This window comes from Vicugna pacos, chromosome 32 (assembly GCF_048564905.1).
Source record: "Vicugna pacos chromosome 32, VicPac4, whole genome shotgun sequence".
NCBI classification, from domain to species: Eukaryota; Metazoa; Chordata; class Mammalia; order Artiodactyla; family Camelidae; genus Vicugna; species Vicugna pacos.
Genome location: NC_133018.1, coordinates 10,810,418 through 10,829,466, shown reverse-complemented (window position 1 = coordinate 10,829,466; position 19,049 = coordinate 10,810,418). Strand labels below are relative to the sequence as shown.

Below are 19,049 nucleotides of genomic sequence, written 5' to 3'. Positions count from 1 at the left end.
AGAAAAAGGCAGCAGACTAGATGGACCAGGAACCTGGGGGCTGGTGCCTGATGACCTGGGTTCAAATCTTACTTGTAGCCATACAGACCCAGGGAGGTTATGTAACCCCTCTGTGCCTCAATTTTCTGCACTGTCCTATGAAAACTTGAATAGACCCTACTTTTTAGTCTATGGTATGAGGCTTAAAATGACTAAATACAGGTAAAGATGAAGAACAAGTCCTTCAGAAGTCCTCTATAAGTGTCTGATCATTAAAACGTCTGGAAGAATAAGCTAGAAGCTAGGTGGCATTGCCTCCAGAGAGAGGGGACTTAGATGGTTTACAGGGCAGGGAAGGGTGGTGTTTCCTTGTCATCCTTTACTTGAGAAGGGCGCTTTACAGCTCATGGAGGATGTCTGTCATCATCTCCTGTGATCCCCAGGTCGGCCCTGTGGAGAGGGCAGTGCTGGGGCTGTCGCCCTCCATTCGGTAATTCACAACATTGATACATAGAGATTTGAAGTGCTTTGTCCCGAGTCACACAACACACGATGGATCTGGGACAGAAATGTAGTTGGCTCCCCGAGGCAGAGATCCCTAAAGAGCTAAGACTTCTAAATCACGCCCTATACACGTATCAAGGGCCCCTCTCCTGTTTTTCCTCAAAATATCCTGCCCCAAGTTTTTCATGCAAGAGAGCTGACACCCCGGAAGAGAGTCCTGAACCAGAAGGGCTTAAGCCCGGACCCAGCCTCCTACCTCTAGGCTTCAATCCCCGCCCTCAAACATGACAGACTCCTCCAAAAGAAATCCTTCTGAAGGACAAGGGGAAGCACCACCACGTGTCCGTCCTTCCCTGGCACCTTCACACTGTCACCTGTCTCACATTGAGCCTTCTCGATGACCAGTTGAGCACCCTCAATGACCGGTAGTCTGGCCCGCAGGCTGGCTCCGAACTCAGGACATTCCAAACCAACTGCCAAGAATTAACTTCCCTTCAACTGACCAACCCTAGATAAGCAGTAAATGTGAATTAACTGGGAAAGTAGCCATCTAGGTTGGCGCATTGGCAGTTTAATGAACTAAGTCTGTGACCCTCCATGTCCCCCTGACTACTGATGTGAGCAACTGTCTGAGGAGCCTGGCTGGGAAGGGGCTGTGGCTGCACTGGCCCTGAGTGGGGCATCTTCTCTGCTCAAGTCCTTCCTCACCAGAATCCAGTCCCTGCAAACTCCTCATCCATCCTTAGATGTTGCAGTAGCAGGGGACTGAGTCCCATTTCTTAAGGGGCCCCTCCATAGCCCCACCCTAGAGACCCCACCTCAGGACTGTCCCTGAGGATGACCCAGGCTCTCCCAGCCTCTGTCACCAAATGCTCATTTCCACTAACCCAATGACATAGTCCCTTCTCTCCATTCTCCAAGCAGCATCCAAACATCCAGAACATTGTCCACATCAACCCAGAGGAGGCCCACCATGAAATCTCACCATGCTTTTTTCCTTTCTGAAAATCTCTAAATGTCGATTGGTAATGATTGGTTTTTGACATCAACATTCAGAAGAGTTTGGCCTGTAATCCCCCTTTCCTGTAATGTCTGTTAAGATGGTACCAAAATTCTCCTGATCAAAATCAGTGCAGTTATGTCCTCTCTAAATCTGTTCTCTGGGAGAGTGCGTTGTTCACACTCTTGGGATTGGCATTATTTCTATCTGAAATATTTGGAAGAATTCAGAGGAAGACATCACAAAGTTTGCTTTGTGAGAAAAATATTCTCTGTGTTTGTTTTTTATGACTGCTTTACACATTATTTTTTGCACAGGTATCATGTGTACAGCTTGATAGCTTCTTATAAACACGTGTATTGCCAACATCCCAATCAACATACAGAATTTCTGAAACACTTAACAGCATTGTTTTTATTATTTCCCAGTCAGCAGCCCTCAATAGGAACCCACCATTCTGGCTATGATCACTATATTTTAGATTTCTCTGCCTTCAACGTCAAATAAATGGAAACACAAATGTGAAAACGTTTGTGTCTGGCTGAATATTATGCTCGAGTAGCATTTCAATTCATCTATGTTGTTATGAGAAGCAAAAATTTATTTTGAATTACTGTCTCGGTATATAACATTGTTTGTGCAAGCACAATCTAAGTTTACTTCCTCTGCATTTTACGTACCCTGTGTCATTTCCCATGGTGGTTACTCAGAAATGATGCTGCAGTGAATGTTTCTGTGCAGGCCTCCAGGTGGACGTAAGCATGTCTCTCTCATATGTTGAAGTGAGAGAAGCCAGTCAAAAAAATAACATGGTGGGGAGGGTTTAGCTCAATGCTCAGTGCTCAGTGGTAGAGTTCATGTTTAGCATGCCCGAGGTCCTGGGCTCAATCTTGGGGCAAAGTGTCAGCCACAGTCCCTGAGGAAAACGTGTACACCCAGCAAATCAAGCTAGTTTCTTCAAACATCCTTTCCTTCCACCCTGCCTGTCTATGGGCAAGAGCCGTTCTGCATAAATTGTGAAACACAGAGAAAGGGACAACTCAATTCACATTTGTTTCCTCTTGATTGAAAGTAAGTGTTTAGTGAGATTCCAGATGGCTTACTAGTTGTAGGAGTTAGTTCCTGAGTCTTTACACAAACTTTGAAAGGTTATTAATGTAAAAGAGAAGGTTCATTTACACAGAAAACTCCCTGACCAGGAGGGACACAGTTCTCTGGAATAATATTGTGACTTGGTGTCATCGAACAAACAAAATGCAACTTTTGAGGTACTCAGGGTAGATGTACTCAAATTGAGGGAGGGCAAAAGTTGCCACAGTTGACGGTTTTAAAATTAGGACATTGATGAAACTAAATTTGACCCAGTCTCAGGACATAAGAGCATAAACATGATTCTGTTTGAGGAAAACGAAAAAAGCAATCTTGATTAGCAACACAAAGAACAAAGATACAGGAGAGGAGAGCAGCTTCCCTGCTCTAAATGTAAGTGAAAAAACATATTTTGCAGCTGTATTTTAAATATATAATTTTCTTGGAGGCCAGTCTCTTGTCATTATTTAACACTCTACTTCTGCTGGGGTTTATTTTGAAAAATGAAAAGAACGGCCCAAAGGACACAAAAGTCATATGTGGAATTCCTGTTTCATGTCAACATGCACTGAAATGAATTGAGGACATTAAATGGAGGAGGCGAGAGTGAAGATGACTGTGTCCTACTTCAGCTGAAAGGACAGGTCAACAATTGAGACAGTCACTCCCTTTGCTAAACGAGTTGGGATACTTCTTGTTCAACCCAGGTTTCTGCAGGTCTACCATGTCAGGATTCTTTGGGGTGATTCTTGGGGTGTAAGTCAGCCACCTGACTTAACAAAATAAGCTAAAGCAAAAAAAGAAAGAAATGCCCCAGTATCTCCTCTAAATAAATAAGTAAGTAAACCTAGTTATCTACCCCCCTCCCAGAATTTAATAATAATAAAAAAAAAGAAAGAAAGAAAGAAACGTGTTGGCTTTAGTTAAGGCAAAGTCTAGCCCATGGGCTAGTCGCTTAGCATCATCAGACTTTCCATCTCTGTGATCAATCATCTCAGACCACTTTTCTCCTGTATTGGTTTCATCACCTCAACAGATGGTAAAAGAGGCCTTTAACAACTCAGGAAGGAAAAAAAAAGGAGCACCTTCCTTGAGAAAAAGGTTTGGATACAACTCTCATTGGTTCAGCTCAGTCACATGGTCCTGAGCTAATCACTGTCAGGGAGATGGAAGGTGCTGATTGGTTCTGTCTGAACCAAGTGCCCACTCACAAAGCTAGGCTTGAGGTAAATTACCCCAAAGGCTGGGAGGAATGTGTGCTTCCCCACAAGTCACCTGCTATAGTTGGAACAAGGGGAAACAGATCCTGGGCAGATAGAACAGCCAGCATCCATTCTGTCATTACTGTGAGATGTCCTGAACCTTCTCCGACAACTCCAAGGATTCCCTTGATGGTCACTTCTTGCTCAGAACTTCTCCCATGTCTTTTCTGTCGCCCTTGGGGGTTTCCTCAACATTCGTAAGGCTGCAGTTATCTCTCTAGCCTGAGTCACCCCAAACATGGACACAACCCCCCTCCTTTGTTCCCCAAAGCACCCCTATTATGCATTGTTATGCATAACCTCTGCTATGTCTGAACGTGTGTGTTCCCCCAAATTTCTATATTTTAATCTTAATTCCCAGTGTGATGGTAGGAGGTGAGACCTTCGGGGAGTGATAGGGGCATGAAGGTGGAGCCCTCACAAATGGGATTAGTGCCCTTAATAAAAGAGACCCCACAGAGCTCCCTTACCGTTTCCACCAGCAAGAAGGCACCAGCCATGAACAAGGAAGGGGGCTCTCACCAGAAAGCAACCATAATAGTACTGTGATCTTGGACTTTCCAGCCTCCAGAACTGTGAGCAATAATTTTTGTTGTTTCTAAACTACGCTAGTCTCTGGTATTTTGTTACAGCAGCCCAAATGGACTAAGACAATCTCCTTTTTTCTCCCTCCTCTCCAAGAAACCTCTGGGGAAAGAGGCCCATCTGGAACTCGAAGGAGGAACGTTCATCACGGCGCAGCCGTGAAGGAGAGGGTGGGGCGGACGTTGCCGGAACTCAACAGTGAGTCCCCTGAAAACTGGCCCCGGCGGAAACGTTGGTTCTGGGAGGAACCTTGGCGAGGGCCGAACTCTGGCCTGGGCGGAGAGTTACCCTGGCAACGACGCGTACCCGGTATGGAGGAAGGCGGTGCGCCGGCGGTGACAGAGGCGGGGCTTCCGGCGGATGTGGGTAGCTCTCCACAGGCCGCCGAGGAAGATGCCGTGTGCTGTGTGGCGGTGGCGGTGGCTGTGCCTCGGGCTCTGCAGCCTGCTCCTGAGGCAGGCGGAGGCCCCGAGCCCTGTGGAGCCGCCGGAGCGGAGCCGGCCGTATGCTGTGCTGCGTGGGCAGAACCTGGGTGAGCGGCCGCGGGCTGGCGGGCGGCGGGTCGGGCCTGCGCTTCCGCCGCTTCCCCCAGCCGGAGCCTGGCACGCGCGGGGCGGGCGGTGGGGGCCGTGTGAGGACTCCAGGTGCAGGTGCGACCCCCTCAGAAGGCCTGAGCTGCACCGCTCAGCGCAAGGTCCGGTATACGGTAGGCTCGATATGTGCTGGTTGCGTGAATGACTTGGGAATCCGGAAACCTGGGTCACAGTCTGGGTCCCCTCCTCTGTGGCTATGTGGACCTAAGCTAGACAAGCCGCCAATAATATATACCCCATCTCCTCTTCTTTCCTGATGGGAGTCATAGTCATAGTCATCACGATAATTGACATTTGTTGAGCATTTCAATATGTCTTGTTTTTCCGAGCACTTTGTATATGTGATTTTATGTGGTTCTCACAGTAACTTAATGAGAAGGGTACAGTTCTTCAGCCTTATATTACAGATAACTAAACTCAGAGAGGTGAAGTTACTTGCCTAGAGTTACACAGCTGGGAAGTGGCAGAGAACAATACTGGAATCCTTGGTTTTGTGGGGCTTGAAACATATGTTTTGGGAGGATCTCGTCAACATACACAGGTTTATACACACGTACATATGTACATATGGGAGTTCATGGCTTCGGAAGGGGCCCCGGAGCTTAAAGCTCGGCTGACTCAATAATTCTGCCTCTTGTCCCTCCAAAGCCGTTTCTTTGCGCTGTACCTCGTTGGTATGTCTGTATATCTACAGAGCTGCCACATAGTATTATTGCTGGATTATCTTGACTTCCCATGAACTCATTGTCTGTCATGTATTGACCATTTACTGTTGTACCTAGCACGCTGCTAAGTGGTTTCCATACATTATCCGGCTTAATCCTAAGCAGGATTTAGAACACGGTTTCTCAGCCTGGGTATTGCTGATTCGTTGGACCAGGCGATTCTTTGTTGGGGTGGGTGGAATGGAGGCACACTGTCCTGAGCACTGTAAGATATTTAATAGCATCCCCAGCATTTACCCACTAGATGCCAGTAGCACACCCCACTCCCAGTCCAGATAGTCAAAATATCTCCTGACATTTGCCAAATGTCCACTGGGGGCAAAATTTCCCTGTTTGAGAACCACTGCTGTGATTCTATTCAAAGCATGGTGGCAGAGCAGTGAGGTTTGGACACTGTTACCTGCAAAGAAATATCTAGGGAACTTGAGATTGTTAAGAAATTTAACAGTTTGACGTTGTTGCAACATCCAAGCAAGTAGAGACCAGTCCTAGGTCCCTGAACTGGAATGCTTTGCAGATAGAGGGAGCCGCTTACTCGTCATACACAGTGGGGCTATGTAGGAAGTGGCCTGGGACAGACAAAAAGTTACAAAGACCAGTCTTTTCCCACAGATTGTTTGGGAAACACTGCCCTAGACAGTCCTATGCAGTGGGTATCATTATCTCCATTTTTACAGAAGAGGAAACAGACAAAGAGAGATTGTGTAACTTCTGTAAGGGTACATAGCCTGTAGATGTAGATGAGAACTCAGACACTGACCCCAAACCTTGAATTCTTGACCATCGTGCACCATCGTGCTGTGCTGCCTGTCTTGGCGGGGAGCCTTGGCAGTGATAATGGCTTTAGTTTATCATGTGCTTATTATATGTACGGCACTGTGTTGAGCGCTTTTCATATAAAATATGAAAAAAATTTGAGATATGAAATGAGATTTGAGTAAAATACAATTGACAGTTGAAAAAAAATATAATGATGTGGATATGCTTTTCTGATTTTCCAATCTCTTGGTTGACAAACAAATGCACAGGAGTACTCCAAATGGGAGTTGGGACTGCAGGAATGTTGTAGAAAAAATGCACACATTCAGTGGGAAACTGGACTAGATGTCTTTTGGTACCCTTCCCAGGCTAGGACTTTTGGATTCTTTAATGATCATATTTAAAACAATAGATTCCATGTTACAGTGTTAAGCTTTTAAAAAAAATGCAAATATTAGAAAAGTTTCAAAAACACTGCAAAACATTTACTTGAAATTTGCTATTTAAGTGACATTCATAGTTAGGCCTCAACTCTTGTGAGATGGGTTTCATTTGCTCCATGTTATAGATGGAGAAAATGAGGCCCAGGGAGGGGCAGTGAGGCGTAAGGAAGGACCTAAGTAGTCAAGTTCTGTCTGGGCCTGCCATTCAGGCAACTAACACTACGTGCAAAGTGAGGGAGAAGAAGAAAGATGGAGGGTGGAGAGTTTATCAAGCCCCAAAAGGATAGCTATCCCAGTGGGAACTGTGTACCTAATAACTCATGGTTTTAAGCTTTTTTATTTTTATTTTTTAAGAAGATTTCTTTTCTGCAATTCCCCTGCATTCCTGCTTTGGGAGGTGGGTTCTTTTTGTTTGTTTGCTTGTTTTAAAGAGTCTTTCTAAAATGCAAGAGATTGGTTTAAATGGAATAAGACAACTTTAGGTTCAACTATAGTCAGAGCCTTAGAAACTGATGGAATTCAGGACTTTGGAAATTAGGGCAGGTATGTAGGTAACGAGGGCTATTTTGAGATATGACATTTAGCTCATGTAAGTCGTAGATTTTGTTTGAGACCTTTAAAATTCTTTCTGGCCTCTTGGAGTTGTGACACACTGTCTTTGTCACCTTCTTCATTCTTCCTCCCCTCCTTCACCAGGAAAAGATGAAACCATAGTCAAATCTTAGGCCCCAGCTGGAACCTGGGATGGGTCCACACATTTACAAACACATATGTGTACATTTGCTTCTTTAAGGTAATATTTTGAACTGCCTCCAAGATTTCTGAGATAGTCACACAAATGGGATTGCACATCACTTCTGACAGGTTGCTGGTGAATTTAAATCCCAGGTCCTTATATCTAGTCTCGTATCCAAGGGTCAACTTTAGTTACCAGCTGAAGGTCCCATTTCTCGTCTGAGCACCTTAGAAGTTTTAGATGTGAAATTTACTCTCAAAAATGTAATAGCTCTGTGAAGTTGTGTAATTGCTTCTTTGATCAGAAGGCCCTTGCGGAGACGCCTGGAGAGACTGAAGTTCATTATTCTTACTGAATCTCTAGTTTTTATGAATGGTTTTCAAAACAGAGCTGGGCTCCATGCTTCTATTCTTGCCCCCCTATAATGGGATGGTTCTCCACACAGCAGGTGGAGGGATCTCTTTTCCCAACCAGATCAGATCGTGCCACTTTTTGTCCACAACCCCCTCTTTAAACTTAGAATAAAATCCATGTTTCCCTTGTGGTCTACAGGGCCCTGCCTGGACTGGCTCCAGCCTTCCTGTCTGGCTTCACCTCCCGCCTTTCTTCCTTCACTCCTGCCTCCCAGCCATGCACGCCTCCTTTCTCTTCCTTGGTTTTCTGGCTTGTTCTGACCTGAAGGGCTTGCATTTGCTGATCCTTGATGCTCTCCTTGCAGATCTCCACACATTAAAGCCTCTGCTTGTGTGTCTCCTCCCTGCTTCTTCCCGCATCCTGTTGATGGTGCCCACCCCTCCCCCATCGCTGTCCTTGCGGCACTGAAAGCTTTGTGAAATGCTGTTTGTGTACGTTCTCTCCCCACCTTCACGGAGGCATCCCCAGAGGGCCTGTCCTGGCTGTTCCCCCTACACCTGGCACAGTGGCATTTGGTAAATCATGTCAGTGAATGACTTACAGAACCTGAAGCTGCCGTTAGGAAGTAACCTGTGTTCCTTTTGCAGTGTTGCTGGGGACCCTTTTCAGCATCCTGCTGGTGACTGTGATCCTTATGGCATTCTGTGTCTACAAGCCCATTCGGCGTCGGTGACAGCCCAGCAAGCAAGTCCTTCCGAGAGCGTTTGGGAACAGAATAAGTTGTGTTGCTCATGGGTCAGTGGAGAAGTTGAATCAGAAATGTCCGGCTTGGAAACGACCTCTGGTCTGGACAGTTGGTAAATGCTGAATTAGAAGAAAACACCTAGCATGATCATATTCTAGCACTGTAACGCGAGCGTTTGGCCGCTGAGTCTGCTTCTCAGTGTTTCTCTTTAGATTTGGCTCTTCTTGTTAGAAGACCTGAAGCTCCAAGGTTCAGTGTAAAGATGGAGCGCTCATGAGAAAGAAAACATAACTTTGTGAGTGATGTGAAAACCACACTGGGAAGGACTAATCATTACTGTTTGAAAATATTAAGAGGAAGATTTCGCATGTAGATGTTCCCTACTTAAGATTATCATTTGGTCACAATGGGTTAAGAATCACAAATGTTTTAAATTATCTTGAGTTGGCCTAGAACGCTTCGTTTGCAAAGGACTGTCAGCTGTGGGGAGCGGAGGCCGCCACTCCGCATGCTGCACGAATCTCTGCACTCAGATCCTCGCCCTGAAGTCAAGGTCACACCAGGCAGGCCTATGAGCACAGGCACCCTTGGGCTGGAAGGCTCTGGGGTTGGGCTGCAAGTGTTAGCAGTCGGCCTGCCTGAAAAAGAACTCATCCTGCTCTAGCACATCCGTCTCCTTGCCTAGCCCATGGCCTAGAAGTTGGGTTGCTTTTCTGATCTGGAATCTGAAAGAGACTCAGCAGGAACTCTTTTCAGCCCTGGGTCGGGGAAGCGCAACAGAAATGCATGTTCACTGGACGAGGCAGAGTGGTCAGTGGGTGTGTGTTTACACAAATTTAATTTCAACTTTAAAGATGCTGCTATTTGTTTGCACTATTGGTAAACTGGATTTTTTCCCCCTATGGAACTGATACTTTCATACTTACAGTATTTATTTTAAAGGTGCTAGGTTTAACTTTGTTATTAAATTAAAATGCTTATCTTGTGCTCCATTCAAGCACAGCACTGATTTTTTTTTTTTAACAACCTGTACTTAATGTGAAATAACCGATGTGGGATACTGTAACCGTTTGACTAAAGGATTTTGTTTGTAACCCTAACATTGAGCCACTGAAATGTTCACTGTTCTGTGCTTTTGAGCAAAATGTCAATTAAAATTAAAGTAAAATTGTATGTGCTGTTTTATGCCTAGTAATTATTTTCCAGGCCTTTAAAATGCAGGAGTGTGTGTGTGTTTGAGTCTGATTTAATCTCTTAAGGAAGCACTGTGAAGTGAGATTTTAAATGAATACGTGAAATAACACTACTGCCTCAAGGCAAAGTATTGATGAGTAATCTCAGTCTGGGCCGGGGGCCAGAAGACCAGGGTTCTTGTCCGAACTCCAGTTACAAAGAGCCTTAATTTCTCCAGAGCCTTGGTTTTCTCATCTGTGAAACCGTGATACCCACACTTTATCTTTATTACGGTGAGGATCAAATGATGTGAAGACCAACACAGATGAAGGTGAGGTCACCACAGCTGGCCTGTGCTCAGAAGCCCGGTTGGTGACTGGAGGGAGAAGGCAGAGTGGCTGGAACTCTGAGGGACTCCAGCACAGGCAGAGTTACGTCCCAGGAGCCCACATCCTAGCCTCATCTGGGATGCCACGTTTTGATGATATGCGGCCTAAAAACTTATTGCCATTTTTAGAATTTTAAGAGGAAAGAGTAAAAACTTATCAGGCCTTGGGACCTGCCGTTTGCACAGGAATCACCAGCCAGGTAACAGGATCATGTTCAGTTTTCTGGAGCAGTCTTGCAATAGTTACTCCACATACAAATCCAAAACCCAGCCTACATCTTCATCTCAGTGTTCACATCTGTTCAGTATGAGATTTTAAGTAGAAGTAAGACAATAATCTTTGCAGAATGAAGCTTATTTCAGAGAGATGAGTAAAAACGAAAACATCAGTCCCGGGAGTGAGAGGGACATAAACTGAAAACTTACATGCACCAGAGGTTGACCAGCTGCTACTTCCAAGTGGAATTATCCTCCTGACCTCCACCTTTAGGAGTGCAGGGAGGCGGTGGCCAAACCTCAGACTTCCTAAAGTAAACTGTACTCAGGATGCGAACACACTCAACTAATTTATACCAATCATAAAAACGAGTTACTTGAGCAAACACTAAACTTCGTTTAAAGTTGAGATTAAGAAGTATGCAAGTGGACTGTGGGACCTGAGATTAAGAAGTATGCTGCTTGAGATCAGGGGCTCTGGAGTGTTATTAGTAGATTACGTTTTTCCTAGCTGGACCTCAATCTTACATCCAAGCCTTATTTCTAGCCATGGGCCTGGTTTGGACTTCGAACTCCATCAGTGAGTGCTCGGCATGCAGCCAGGTGAAGCGGCTGTCGTCCAGCTCATCTTCTTTGATGTCATCTGCATTCAGCAGGAAACTGGGGCCAAGCTGGTGGTTACGGTAAGTCTCTCTTTCCTGTCACTATTCAGAGCAGATTTAGCCACCTTGACACTTCGTGTCATGTAGGGTGCGATGAGCTTGTTTTGGGAGCAAGGATCTTAAAACTTTGTTACATGGTCATCCTTCGTATCTCAGGGCTCCACATCCACAGATTCAACCAAGTACAAATCAAAAATACTTGGGGGAAGAAACATTCCAGAAAGTTCCATAAAGCAAAACTTGAATCTGCCTCACACCTGCAGCTATTTACATAAGCATTTACATGGTATTTATAACTACTTACATTTCATTTACATGGTATCAGGTATGATACATAATCTTGAGATGATTTAAAGTATAGGGAGGATATAGTAGGTTATATGCAAATACCATGCCATTTTTATAGAAGGGACTTGAGCATCCAGATTTCCAATGTCCAGGGGGCATCCTGGAAACACTCCCCTGCAGATACTGAGGGATGACCACTTAATTCCTAGCAGTGTCTTATAGAAGTTGCTCAATTAAAGTTCACTGCTGACATTGGGCAAGCTTTAATAAACCCTAAACATAAAGTAATAAACTGTTAGTTTCATTAAATAACCCATAGGTATTACATCTCTTGACCTAAGGAAATCAACAGTTTTATTCATAACGCTCAAAAGTATTGCTATTTACTTTCCCCCAAAAGCAAAGCAGAGCCTTCACATCTGGAAATACCAAGGCCTCGCTTCTGGGGCCCAAACGTTCTTTTTACTGATCACTGCCTTTTTTGTTGTAATACCAGCATATTTAGGTATGAACTTCCAAGAACAGCCTCACAAAGCACTCAGGCTTCAACAGAGAGCTCAGATTTACTCAGATTAGGGAGATGTGGTGGTGGCGTGGCTTCCCACACTCCATAAGAGCCAGTCCCTCTGCAGGAGGAGGGCAGCAGAGGCTCTCGGGGCAGCCCAGCGCCCACGCCACTGGCTTGACTTTCCATTTAAAATGAGTAGCATGGGGTGTGTGGACTGTGTGACTTGGGCAGGAGGGCCGAGAGGAGCTGCCACCTCTGTCATACACAGAGTGCTGGCAGGCACTCCAGCATTCCAGTAACACACAAACAGGAAGTGACTAGAAAAACGTGAAGAGGAAAAAAGACTCGAAGGCTGTCTAGAATATTGTACGAGCACCCTCTCAGGAAGCAGTCTTTATTTGTATTTTAAGAGAGTGAGCACATACATGGAAAACGCTGTGACAGTGACAACGCTCAGTTCCTTTTTAACTGACTTTCTGGGGAGAAAGTCAAAGACGTGGGGAAGCAGAACAGTGGAATGCAAACAGAGAAATTACCTCCGTTCACCTTAGTACACGCTGTGGCCTGACTGCAGCCGCTCCAAGATGTGTCTTTGCTCAAGAGAAACGCTGAGTAAACGGAATGCCAGGCTGTGTATCTGAAACACACGTGATGCTGCGTGTACTGGCCTCGTGTGCAGAGGAAATTTTGGTCAGACCATGACAGGAAAGGCAGGTGGTTATGTGGAATCAAAAGCACAGCTCCTGGAACGTTTCACTGGCACCGCTGACTAGATGAACAGACGTTACTGGATCGGTAGTCTCCCTTCCCATCCCCAAAGCAGTGCAACAGGACGGGGAACGGAGGCAAACCAGAGGAGGCTGTTACTAGGCGATGTCGGTGCAGCCTGTGGAATGAGTGCACGGGCTGGGCCGTGAGGGCGCCCTCAGCTGTATTCCCCAGGGTTCTGTATGCTGTGCGATGGTTATTTACAGGATTAGACAAAATAGTTAACTACTAAAGGTATCCAAAAAAGGCCTGAGAAAATCTGGTTAAAATGTATAACCTTGTATTGCTACTGATGGGAGTAGTCATTTTTATATCTTTTAAAAATAATAAAAAGATTCTGTTAAAAAATATATTTATCCAGAAAGATGTTGAACTCTAAAAAGCAACATGGAATCATCATTTTCCCTTTTGAATACAGAGCCACTGAGTTCCGCTTGTAGCTCCCTTTCTAATTTCAACTCCACTCCTTCCCTCCAGTGAGCCTAGGGGCACATGGTGGGGTCTTCCTGGGCTTCTGCATGGAGACCCTTCACTAGAGAAGGCGTGGAACACACCCCTGGTTTGGTTCTATGCTGTTCGGGTACTTTGGCCAGCCTACCCACTTCTAGAAGCCTCGGGGTCTCCTAGCTGCTCCTTCGGGGCCAGGATTAGCTGCCTTGGATTTAGCCTGGAGGATCCTGCTCCCAAAGAAACTGCCTTAGAAATTCAAATCAGATCCCTCGATACGTGGAGTGAGGTGGTTTGAAACTATTAGTAATTTTTAAGGCTAAGGCAACATCCGTTGTCATTTGTATATCTTAATTTGATGCAAATAGTTAACCCTAATCTAAAACAGATCCTGTACGTATCTCCTCTTCAGCTCTAGCTGGGGGTGGGAGGTGGAGACGGAGTAGGAGTGACAGTGTCCTAGAAACCCTGTATAAAGGTACAAATAAAAGAGCAGATCGGCACAGATGATCCATTTCTTTGGTGAACTGTAAAGAAGTGTCTCATAAACTCTCACACCACACTCTACAAAGGCTGCTGCTCTCATATAGAAAAGCACCCTGACTCTGCAAGAACTGGTTATCACTCCTTGATAAAAACTAATCTACAAACCTGCGGGGGGTCGGGGAATTGGGTTTTTATCTAAAGCTGGTAGTAAAAATGTGACCTGCAAGCCAGTACAGCTAATGGAAAGTGACGATGCTCTCCTCCCCTCGAGCCTGGAGGTGGGGCCCCGGTCCTCAGCCCCTTCAGCGGGGAGCGGCGTGGGTGGCCCCGGGAGCCCCCGCCCCGCACCTCTGCGTAAAGGAGGGGACAGCTGCCTTCTGCTGCGAACGTGCGAGGCGCAGCCCCTCGGCCCCGCGTGCAGACAGCGCCTCCGCGCAGCGTGGCGGCGGCCGGGCGGAGGCCTACTTGTCGGTGAGAGACAGCTGTAAGACGTGCTGCAGCTCGGCCTCCTCCTCCCGCAGCCGCAGCTCGCGCTCCTCCAGCTCTCTGGCGGAGAGCTCCATGGCCAGCTGCAAGTCGCTGTCGAAACGGCTGGTCTCGCTGGAGTCGCCCAGGCACAGGCCTTCTGAGCTGGTGAGGAGGCTCTCCTGGATGGCCCTGAGTTAGAACAAAAGGAGGAAGAGATACGGTGACCGACATCATGATTGTGGCGGCGGCAGCAGCCACATTTCTCATCCGCGCACCCAGTGCACGCTGTCCCCTTCACACACACACACACTCCGTGTGCACGGAGCCCTCGGTCCCACGTAAGGGGATGGAGGTACTGTGTGTGGTGAAGCTAGGAGCTGAACTTGGATCTGTTTTAAAGCAAAGCCCAGGTTCTTCAAGCAGTTTTCATGTGCCCCAACCACAGGAAAATGCTTTGTAAAAATAAGTCTTTCCAGTTATTCCTCCCTTTTAAAAAAGGATAATCTGATCCTCTCGTAGCCTTTCCCCAAAGGGTCCTCACCCTCAGAATTGTATAAACTTCGCATTTAGGGCACCCAGACCCTCTGTGATCATACATTCTTCACAGAAGAGCAGGCCAGTCAGAAAATACTGACGCGGTGCCCCTCTGCCCACAGCACTGGCCAGTACGCTGGTCAGCAACTCTATCACCGGTTCCTGGAAGCTCAGCCACCAAGAGTTCTGAGCTAATCCGAGGAGTAACTGCCACAGGAGGAAGCGGGAGAAAGACACTCGGTCAAGTCTCTCCTGTCAGGGACACTGCTGCCAGCCTCGGTTTAATCAAGAGTCATGTCAGTCACCTCTCATACTGGGCGTCATAGGCATATGTCTGGCCGATCCCTCCATTAGAAGCTGGTCCTGAAAGTTCCTAGGAAAAACCAACGTGAGGGACATGAATACCCCTTAGAAGGAACAGAGTGTTGTACCGATAACAAAATGAGAGCAGCAAGAACAAAACTGCAAATGTTTACGTGTCCATTACTGACAGTAAGAACTTACAGGGACCGGGATTAGCTCCAAAATGATACCCAGTTGTCACCCAGCATACAGTACGCTGCCCTGATTAACAGCTCCCACCTTCTCATACTTGATATCAAGTCAGTCTATTAAAAACAACTGAACCTTAGGCGAAGTTTATATGAACAAAGCAGGCAATTCTTTCAGAGCAAGACTGGAACGTAATTCATTATTTGCTGTCTTTGACTTCGGCTACTCCTCTTTTCAAAATTTACAAAAAGCAAGGTTTACGCAGCCACTGGGGGCAAAAGTAAGCTCACTTACAACAGGGGAAGGAAAAGTATGCCAACCTGACAGTGGTGTCTGGGGAGAGTCGCCTCTCAAGGGGTATGTGCCAGCCCTGGGGTCTGGCCCTTGGCCCAGCAGACTGAGAAAACTGAACGGCTCTAAGAATGCGTCCACAGGAAGTGGAGGGGAGATTTCGTGATTATGCCCCTTACAGCAGAATGAAACATTCGAGTAAAAAGAATTTTTTAACAGTGAATCAACCACCCTCTTCCTCATACACTATGCAATGAGCGGTCTTCCTTGAGGAGAAGTCGGGATTAAAATCCACATACCTTCCTATGAGACTACTGACAGATAATGTCCTGGGGGAAACATGATGGTGTAAACTCGCAAGAATTTCCTGTTTCAGGACTGGGAAATTACATCGCTCACTCCAAAAGATACACAATTATTAGCTACACGGGTGAACGTGAGGAAAAGACAAGTCTGTTGGGCGACATCCTGTGAATGATGGTGACTGGGGCTACGCAGATGGTCTCATATAATACGCTTTTGTAAAAGACCAGGTGCATAAACTAGAAAATAATCCACGTAAATAGCACAAATATGCCAAACTTGTCATCTAGAGTAGGGCTGTCAGGTTAGCCAAAGGCTGAGGCCAGACTGGAGGGTAAAACCTTCCAGGCACGGCCGCACTTTCTGATAAAAGCACCTGGCTTCTGCTGGACTCCAGTAAACTCTGCTGGATGGCAAACTGCATTATCTCGTAGTCTTCGTCCTGCAAGTGCACATTTCTGCCGTTGTCTTGAACGTGGTAAGATTCGGGGATTTCAAACACAGATTGATCGACCTCAAAGTTTGCGAGGGGGGAAGCTGCAACACAAAAGGTGACGGGCCAGTGCCTGAGCGAGTGAAAGAACTGTCCTCAACTTTTTATAAAAGTTTTTTAAAGTAAAAAAAAATGAGAAGATTAAAATGATTAAAATCAACATTGGCTACTATGTGAGATAGATTTTGAGAAAAAATAATCTTGACCAAGAAAAGTACCAGAATACTGCTTTTTCCTTTTTGCCTTGAATATGTTTTTAGTAATGCATAGTCTTAAAAAAATTACAGAAGCCTGTAGGATGAAAAGTGAAGCTCTCTCTCGCTTCTCCTATTTCTAGATTCCCGTGGTAACCAGTGTGTACTTCTGTGTCCTTTGAGGAACGTGGGGGGGGGGTGTGTATGTGTCTATATACACAATCACACCAATGTGTCTTCATTTTTTCCTTTTTTATTATGAAATATAGTAAACATGTAAAATAGTATATAAGATAGCTGTCAACTTAGAATAAAAAATGATAATAATAAAATAAATGCCTGTATATCCTTCAGCTAGCCTAAGACACAGAACACTATTTTACCACGATAAAAGAAACCGAAAGAAGTTCAATTACATTTCGATATACTAGCAATGAGTAACTGGAAAAAAAATCTAAGAGATAAGTCCATTTACAATAGCATCCAAAATCTGAGTTGGACTGATGGCAAAGGAGCCCGAGGAAATTGGGGTGAGGGGGACAGGGACGGCTGGAAATGTTCTATATCTTGCCTGTGGTGGTGGTTACATGGATGTATACATTTGTTAAAATGCACTGAACTGTCCCAAATGGGAGCATTTTATTACATATGTGTTACACCTCAGTAAAGGTTTTTAAGAGTATGCTGTCTTTTTAATTCAAGTGGGGTCATACATATTCTGTGTTGTCTTTTTCACTTAATCTAAACTAAATCTAAAATTTTCTTTCATTCAAGACAGAGATCCACTTCATAAGATATTCTATAATTTCAAACAATAATTAGTATAATGACTAAATGTATGAATTTTTTTTAAATCACAAAATCTTTTTTTTTTTTTTACCTGAATCAGGCTCGGTCCCTTCTGCATTTTGAGACACAGTTTCTTCAGCAGTACTGCAGCCATTAACGTTTCCAAATGTAATCCGTGCATTTAAGACATGAAACAAGGGAATTTCTAACAAAATAAAAGCTTTTATAAATAAACTTTACTGAGAAGAAGACTAGCCGTCATTTGCTGAGCGCTTACAACGCTGGCACCATGCCAGGTGCTTTTTACAGATATGATTTCATTTAATCATCATAACAACCCTTCCCAATACACAGATGGGAGGAATGAGATTCACAGGTTAAGCCACTTCTCCTCCATCACAGAAAGTGATCAGGCCAGGATTCAAGTGTCAGAACTAGACAACTATACTCAGTGTGAATTCCTCACAAGTAACGTGCATCGTATATAGTATTTTACCTACTAAGTCGAGCCCTAAAACATACTTATATATAGAAGGAGCTTGATGTCGTCTTCCTCAAATAACCGCCTAATCTGAAGTTTCACTTAAGGAAGGTCTGACATTAAAACAATGAATGTGTCGCATTTTCTGCCTTTTTTTTTTTATCTGTCAGCACCATCTGTAAACAGAACTGATGGTTGGGCAATCTCCTAATTTCGATGTGCAAAACGAACTAAGAATCATGACTCGTCCTTGAACCAGATGAAACCACAGGGTAACTCTGCCCTCCTCCGTAAGTCTGCTGTGCGCTACTGCCGCCTCAAGTGCTCCGATCCCCTGAAGTGCACTCTGTCACCCACAGAAACGGGCAGCACCTACAGGTGCTCCAGTGGTGTATTTAATGGTACCTATTTTGACAGGAAATCCAGGTGGGAATTCCAGCTTGATGAAATCTCTCAGTCTGGCGAAATGAGCGCTAGTTCGGGCCATCAGGTCGATGATGGGAATGACCTGCTCCACAAGCGACAGAGGGAAGTCCTCACACATCCACAGTGTCGCTTTAAACCTGCCGGGTGTGATGAGAGAAGGCTGAGGCCATCCCCACAAGACAGGGAAACTCAGGTACTTGGATGCAGCAGGCCCGACAACACCAGCTTCCTTGCTCCACGTTCTTCCCAGTTATCTGACACCCTCTCAGTCAGAGTTGTGAAGGGACTAGAATCATAAAGAACTTGCATCACCCTGAAATCTGGCAGTCGGGGCAAAAACCTGCATGACAAAGCCTTAACTGAGAGCAAGCTGGACAAGCTGACAGCTGGCGGAAACCGTTTCATCTGATCAGCTGAAGCTTGTCAGCAGTGTAAAGAAATAAAGAATTCTTGTATCTGATCTATATTCTATTTGGAGAAGGACTCATATTAAGATGGGCAATCTACTGTTAGCTGCCATCAGGTAAAGTAATTTGAAATTATTTTTAAAGGAAGGGGTCAGAATAAGGACCGAACAGGACACCATAAAAAGCACAACTTCTGAAACAAACAAGAATCCAGAAGGTGAAACACGGCCGCAGCATCTCTCTTACTTTTGTGTCCTGATGGTCAGCTCTTTCGGCCTTCCGATGTCCCTGTCTTTCAGGTCAAACTCCTCGTTGAAGTACTCGTCGGGTGTGATCGCTGTGGGGTTGTTGGCGGTGGCACGTTCTGTGGTGAGATCCTGCCGAGCCAGAACTCAGGGGAGTCAGAAATGCCGAGTAAGGCAGACAAGTGAGGCCTAGGGCACCCAGGCTCTGAGGTGGAC

The 19,049-nt window shown here is 45.5% G+C and overlaps 2 protein-coding genes across 3 annotated transcripts in view; one reads left to right on the top strand and one right to left on the bottom strand.

The window, feature by feature from the left end:
* Nucleotides 1-4,769: 4,769 nt before the first annotated feature.
* C32H12orf76 (chromosome 32 C12orf76 homolog) lies at nt 4,770-9,959 on the top strand. Its single transcript, XM_015239666.3, has 2 exons — nt 4,770-4,951; nt 8,677-9,959. Exons 1-2 carry the CDS (start codon nt 4,780-4,782, stop codon nt 8,760-8,762), a joined length of 258 nt encoding a protein of 85 aa, XP_015095152.3. The 5' UTR covers nt 4,770-4,779; the 3' UTR covers nt 8,763-9,959.
* A 2,412-nt stretch (nt 9,960-12,371) lies between these two features.
* The window catches only part of ANKRD13A (ankyrin repeat domain 13A), a 29,744-nt gene continuing 23,066 nt past the window's right edge, over nt 12,372-19,049 (bottom strand). Inside the window, exons 10-15 of one of the 2 annotated variants that reach the window (XM_006204773.3) lie at nt 18,835-18,965; nt 18,161-18,318; nt 17,366-17,479; nt 16,175-16,335; nt 15,018-15,085; nt 12,372-14,367 (exon numbers count right to left, since the gene is read on the bottom strand). In XM_006204773.3, coding sequence (XP_006204835.1) covers nt 14,172-14,367; nt 15,018-15,085; nt 16,175-16,335; nt 17,366-17,479; nt 18,161-18,318; nt 18,835-18,965 — 828 coding nt within the window. In that variant the 3' untranslated portion in view covers nt 12,372-14,171. The remainder of the gene's footprint in view (nt 14,368-15,017; nt 15,086-16,174; nt 16,336-17,365; nt 17,480-18,160; nt 18,319-18,834; nt 18,966-19,049) is intronic. The other variant, XM_072953235.1, reaches the window with a different exon arrangement.